The following is a 6,520-nucleotide window of genomic DNA, read 5'->3' as shown; positions in this document are numbered from 1 at the left end:
ACGTCCGCTGCCGCGTTTTCTTGTCCGCCGGCTGCTTGGCCCTCGCGACATCGAGGCACACGCCCGAAGCCACGTCCCTGGAACAGTTCAGCGCGTCCATGGCCGACTGCGCATCCTCACGCCGCTCAAGGTGCACGAACGCGTAGTGCTTTAAGTTCTTCGCGCGCTCTACGACCCCGTACCGGCCCAAACATATTGGCCAGCGCGCCGCCGTACTGCTTGACGAATAGCATACGCACCTTAGCCATCGTGTCCGCGTCAACCTGCGGTTCCGGGTCCGCCCAGTCATTCGCCCCCCCCCCCCCCCGTGACTCGTATTTTTTTTTGAATATAATACATTGACTTATTTAAAAAATGTAACGTATAAATCATTAAGAATATAAATTACCAGTCTATCGTTATAACAGGAACATGAGCTGTAGGTAAGTATGAACTGTAAATTATTTTTAATTTTGTACGGAAGAAAAATTAGTTTCGTCCCCCCCCCCATCCACGGCCTAAACTCAAATACGCCCTTGTTCCGAACGGTGTGGTGAGGTTATGACGCGTATCGGTGAGTGTGTGTATGCGACAAGCGAACGTGTGGAACACGTATTTTTTCTTCCGTTCCCCTTTTGGTGGTGTTCTTTTGGTGTCGTGGGGCAGCTATTTCTCCGACATACCGCGACACTGTTTTGGGTCGTTTAGTGCCGCAGTCTACACACGCGGACCCGTAGCGGTCTCGTCATTGATATCGCCTGAAGTGCCGTTAACGCCCACTCATTGCACATTTCGGAAACCCGGATTACGGTATCGAGCATTCCAGTCGGCCGTAATTGTGAGTCCTAACATACTGCACCAGCACCAACACCAACCGTAACATATTTGGTTTTTTACCCTCCTGTTTGTGGTTGATTTTATCATTATATTGATTGCAAAGGTGGGCAAAATAATGAAAATAATTAACTGTGGTTAGTTAAGTCAATTCAATTAAATTGTCTTCAGTTAAAGTTAAAAGTTAACAAAAAAAAAAAAAAAGTAGCTCGATAAGTTAAAAGTTAAAATGAAAAATAAAATTAACTTAACTCAGTTAAAAAAAAGTTAATTTTTCTAATATCATATGTTATACTTATATTTATAACGAATACACAGAATACTGAAATATAAATTATAGTTAATAAATATCTCGGACGACTTTTTGTTTTGTCCATTGGAATTTTCGTATTTACCAGCAGGTACCTGTGTTATTAATATCCAATTTTAACTTTACACTTTTAAAAGACTATGCTATTTATTTTTAAACCTGTTTTTAGAACTACACTATAGAGTTAGATTAAACAAAAATCGTATTATTCAATACCGAATAGATCATTAATTATGAACTCGTGAAAATAGCAAGTCTATACAATAGATAGAATATTAATTATTACTATTTACTATAGTATCTATAGATCGAAATATAATTTGATTATTATGAATTGAGGATATTATGTTATTATATTAGAAAAATAAATTACCAAAATCGAAAGAATAAGTTTTGTCTGATGGTTCCACGTGATAAAAAAAAAAATTAAAATTAACTTAACTGTACATTAACTATAAAAAGCTAAGTTAAAACTATAAAAAAATTAACTGAATAAGTTAAAAACAAAAATAACTAACTAGTTAAGTTAAAAAGTTTACAAAATTTAACTTATTAACTTAACTTTAACTTTTTAACAAGTTAATGCCCACCATTGATTAATTGTTATAATGATTAGTATTATGTATATTCAGTCATCACAACTGTCTTGTGGCTTGATGTATTATTAAGATTATTATTTTATATTTTGTATCCAAGTATTATTGGTTTGTTTGTTACCTTATATTTTGGACGATAAAGTCTCTTGATCGTACGACTCGTAATCGAGATCGAGATCGTTGCGAGAACAGTCCGATGGGTAACATAAACGATTTTGCTATTGAAGCACCATGAAATAAGATTTTATGCACAATTGTTGTTGGCATGTAGCACCAGTAATAAAGTTCTATATACATCTGAGGGTTATAAACTGAGCGGTTTCTAAACAATAATTTCCAAATTGTTCAAAATTTAACTGTTAACCACACGATGAAGTTTGTAGAATAACATTAAATCTTTTTATAAGTTCTTCGTCGATTTCCGTTATTCGATCTGATATTGAAGTATTTTTAAATAACACTTTAGCTGTATTACCATCATTGGTTGTACCAAAACCTGGTTTTGGAATATCAATTAGCAATACCAATTTTTCTCAAAAGAGGTTTTGTATTTTAACTTTTCATTTTTTTTAGCAATACATCATTTCCATCCTTTACAGTTGCTTTAAACATAAATTATAAATAATTGGCAATTATTTAATTATCTATATTTCTTAAGTTATTTATAGTGTCACAATTATATCATTGCCAATGTAGAACCATACTTTTAAAAATTAAATACTATTCATAATGCACGTGTAACGTCACCGAAATCGGAACGGTTATTTTTAGATGTGTAAGATCGTGGTGTTTGTTATTACTTTTTTCTCGTATACTTACTTCATTGTCACTAGTATAACGCAGTTCGAGCAGTAAAGTATCGTTCTGATTATCTCGTTTAATCCGTTCGACTTAGTCTCACATGGATCAGGGGCAAGGACGCCTACAGTGCGTTTCACTCGGGAAGCATTATATCGATTAACATATCTGGTGATAAGACCGAGCCGACCCCGTTGTAGTCAAACAAAATCCTTGATCAACAATTCAAACTGATTACCGGGATCGTTTCGACTCGATTCCGATACGTTATTATTATCTATAAATACGTTGGTATAATATATTTCGGGTAAGTTCGTACGAACGAGCTCGCATGTCAGAAACGATTTTTACGAGTAAAAAAGTTTATATTTGCTATGCTTGTACTCATATGATATAATATTATAATGAATATCATTTTGATAAAACGTGGAATAGTTTACGAAGTTCTTATTCGATTCTTATATTTTAAAATATTCATGTAAACCGCGTGTGTTCGTTTAAACTTGTGAGACTCCCAGAACATGATAAAATGATTCATTTTCACGCCAACGGCGAATAGAGTCGGTTTTCGCAATATTTTTTATCGATTTAGTAATTTTTTAAACACTCAAGATTGCGGTATAGCAATTGTTGAGTGTACGCAAAACGTTAAGACTATCGTTTGTATAAGGTAAGTAAAAACACGGAAATAATTATTTTGCTTTTTAAAATAACAGTGGGTCAACAACGTACATCGCATGCTCCAATAATGTTTAACGTCGTTCTGTCAACTTATATAGTTCAACGATAATGTTTTATTGTTTATGATTATGCTCAAACGAATCATGCAACACCAATAATTACTCAATGCCATTCTGGCACATTGCGCTCAGATTTTCTCGAGACAATGATGTATGCGTCTACATATAGACGTAAACGTTTTTATGTTTTGTTTTTCGAAAGCGATCGTAAGGTAGAAAACTAAATCGATATTCCATCATCGAACATCGGAACACCGCTAAGAAGCGCACGTGGATACGTAACACTTAACAAAAGTGAACGTTTATAAAAAGAGAACTTAGCACGTAGGTCGAGCGTACCGCTAGGGTTGTTTTCAAAGCTTTCGAACTACCTTTGAAACACGTGTTAAGCCCCGGTGGACGTGTTCGATTGGCGAACAGAGCCGAAGGCAGGTGGAAAATATAAAAAAAAAAAAAACACTCGCAGTAATACGCGTCTTCCTCCGAGTTTGTATTGCTTCTACCTAGTTACGAAATCAATGACTGTTTGTTTCGAAACCCTAATCGCATCACCGGACGGTTGTGTACCGTTGGCGATCGATGTCACCGCACGGCAGACACGTCCAAACCAGGTGGATCTCAAGTCCACGATGATGTCACCGATGTTTTGACCGACCTTTTCATCGCGACAACATAAAAAAGTGATGATTATTCGACACGATTGTACACAACGTTCTTGTCGGCGAACCTAAATGTCTATCAACTGTAACTCTCAACAGTCATGACCATACTTTGTACGTTGGCAACCCTCAGTTTTTTAGAACCGAAGTTGGACTAAGTTTGATCAACGGTTTTTTTTCATGAGCACCACGCCCTCGACCCACCACTTCGTCCATGGGTAACTACGAAACACGTTTGTCGACGGAAAACGTAGGCGGAAATCAATTGACTTATTAATTTTTACTGATTCGGAAGAAAATACAAACATTTAGATCTACCCACGGTGGTCACGTCGGATTCTAAACGGCTCCCGTCGGAAAAAATAATGTACCAACAGGTATAATTGTAAACTCTACCACAATAATTAAACGTATACTTGCCTGTCTACCAAAACAGACTACATAATAGCAGCGCGATGTTATTATGCTCCTCGTAATGCTGTTGTATATTCAGTTTCTGTGCATCGCATTTCTTTAAATTCAAGATTAATAAAACGGAATACCGAAAATATATCTAATAGTGTGTAACAAATTTACCCGATATATGATATTTTTTATACTTTTATTTTGACAAACATTTTTTACATTTATTTAACATTAAAAATTAAAAATGTCATATTACACTATAAGCTTATTTTTCGTATAATTCTATTAATTCACTTAGTGTACACCAAGACATTTTTTACCCCTTTTTTTACACCCCTTTCAAAACACTCAGCCTTTCAAGTCTGTACAAAACGGGAAGAAATTTTTGTAGTGAAAAACTTGAGTCGTTAAGGAATATACCTGTTCGATAGAGCTTTTTTTGACGGGAGCCTGATGATGGTCGCCGTGGTCGAATATTAACGCCCCCACCCCATTCCGAATCCCGCAGAAACGACCGCTGTCCTTCCGTCCGCGGCCATGCTGTTGAACCCGTCGAACGACGGGGATTCGATCGTGTGCCCGACGCTGGCCAAGTGCACCGGGCTGTACTACATCGTGCGGCCGGACACGGCCACGGTGTGCGGCCGGAACGCGTCGCACGTGGTGGCCGCAGTGATGATCGCGTTCACGGCCGCCTGTTTATCGCTGTACCCCGTCGGCCTGTACCGGTGGGCCAACGACACGACGCAGCTCACGATCCAGGTGGCGTTGTACAGCAACTTCCTATTCGGCGCGTACAAGAGCTACATGGTGGTGCGCCGATCCCGCGATATCTGGACGTGCATGGACGTGACGCGCGCAGGGTTCGCACTTGGCCACCACGGCCGCTACGACCGTCCGGCCACCGGGCATCTGCACCGCTGCCGCGCCGTGTCGTCCGCGTTCACCCGGTGGTTCTCCGTGGTCAACTACAGCATACTGTTCTTGTGGTCCACCATCCCGTTCATGGCCGGCGACGCGTACATCCACGTCCGCAACCACGACGGCACGTTTAGCAGCTACCGCGTCAATCCGTACAACATGTACTTCTTCGTGTCCAGCGACACGTACAACCAGTGGCACCTAGTGTTCCATCTGCTCGAGTCGCTGTTCGGCCTGTGCTTCGTCATGTCCATGATACTGTTCGACACGTTCATGGTCACGTTGTGCGTGACCATCGCGGGCCAGCTGAAGGTGATCGGCGACGATTTCAAGGGTCTGGGACACTCTAAGGTCAGCGGTAAGTGCGCATCGTCCGTTTCTCACTCTCTCTCTCTCTCTATCTGTATCTCTCTCTCTCTCTCTCTCTCTCTCTCTGTATCTCTCTCCGTGTCTCCCAAGATTGAACAAAAGATGAATGAAAAATTAAAGCGCAAATGGCTAATTTTTTTGTAAATAAAGAATAATGGCTACATCAAGTTTTTTTTTTTTGCGTTTGCGTTCGTTCGCGTTCGCGGCCGTAATGCAAACGCACCTTAACGTTTCTGATTCAAACGTGTTTCCCCCGTAAATAACGTATCGATATCGAGTGCTAAACCAGTTAGATTAACATCTCATAAATAACAGTATTATTTATGATCTTTGGTTTTATTTTATTAAATATGTAGCAATAACCGAACAATAAATGTTTTTATTTTTATTTTTTCTTTGCGCAAAATAATAAAACACATACACATATGTTTTACAACTGTATAATAATAATAATAAATATACAAAAATACAAATTGGCCGGACCTGGATCGTAATACAAGTAGGGCGTTGGAACGCAGAACACGCGAAAAGCGATGCGGACGTGTCGGCGGTTTCGTCTCTCCTCACGAAATTTGGTCGATAAAGTTCCCGTAGAGGCTTTCGATCTCCTTCTTGGCCCGAAACCTTGCGACCTCGTTGTTCATCAGGATGTACCCGTAGACGTCCACATACCGCTTGAAACGCTCCGGGTCACGTTTTAAGTAGTACTTGTTCAATCGGGAAATGATTTTGATGCCTTTGTGGTACGCGACAGGCTTCACGTACAAGGACAACGACCGCACGTTGCTGGCGGCCAACCACTTCGCCGGCATCGTCCGCGGAGGCACGGGCCGTTGCCGCTGTTCGACGGGCAGACGGAGCGATTCCATCTTTTGCGTGATCCGCTCCATCGTGCGCGATGTTAAAATG

General features: G+C 40.0%; 1 protein-coding gene across 1 annotated transcript; it reads left to right on the top strand.

Annotated features, from left to right (window-relative positions):
• Positions 1-2,871: 2,871 nt before the first annotated feature.
• LOC112690858 lies at positions 2,872-5,600 on the top strand (the record flags this gene model as incomplete). Its single annotated transcript, XM_025564958.1, has 2 exons — positions 2,872-3,187; positions 4,830-5,600. A coding segment is annotated over exon 2 (742 nt), but the record flags the coding sequence as incomplete, so codon positions are not given.
• Between the last annotated feature and the right edge of the window lie 920 nt (positions 5,601-6,520).

Source organism: Sipha flava, unplaced genomic scaffold (genome assembly GCF_003268045.1).
Source record: "Sipha flava isolate LNK unplaced genomic scaffold, YSA_version1 52383_pilon_pilon, whole genome shotgun sequence".
Classification (NCBI taxonomy): Eukaryota; Metazoa; Arthropoda; class Insecta; order Hemiptera; family Aphididae; genus Sipha; species Sipha flava.
This window is presented reverse-complemented; position numbering and strand designations above follow the sequence as displayed.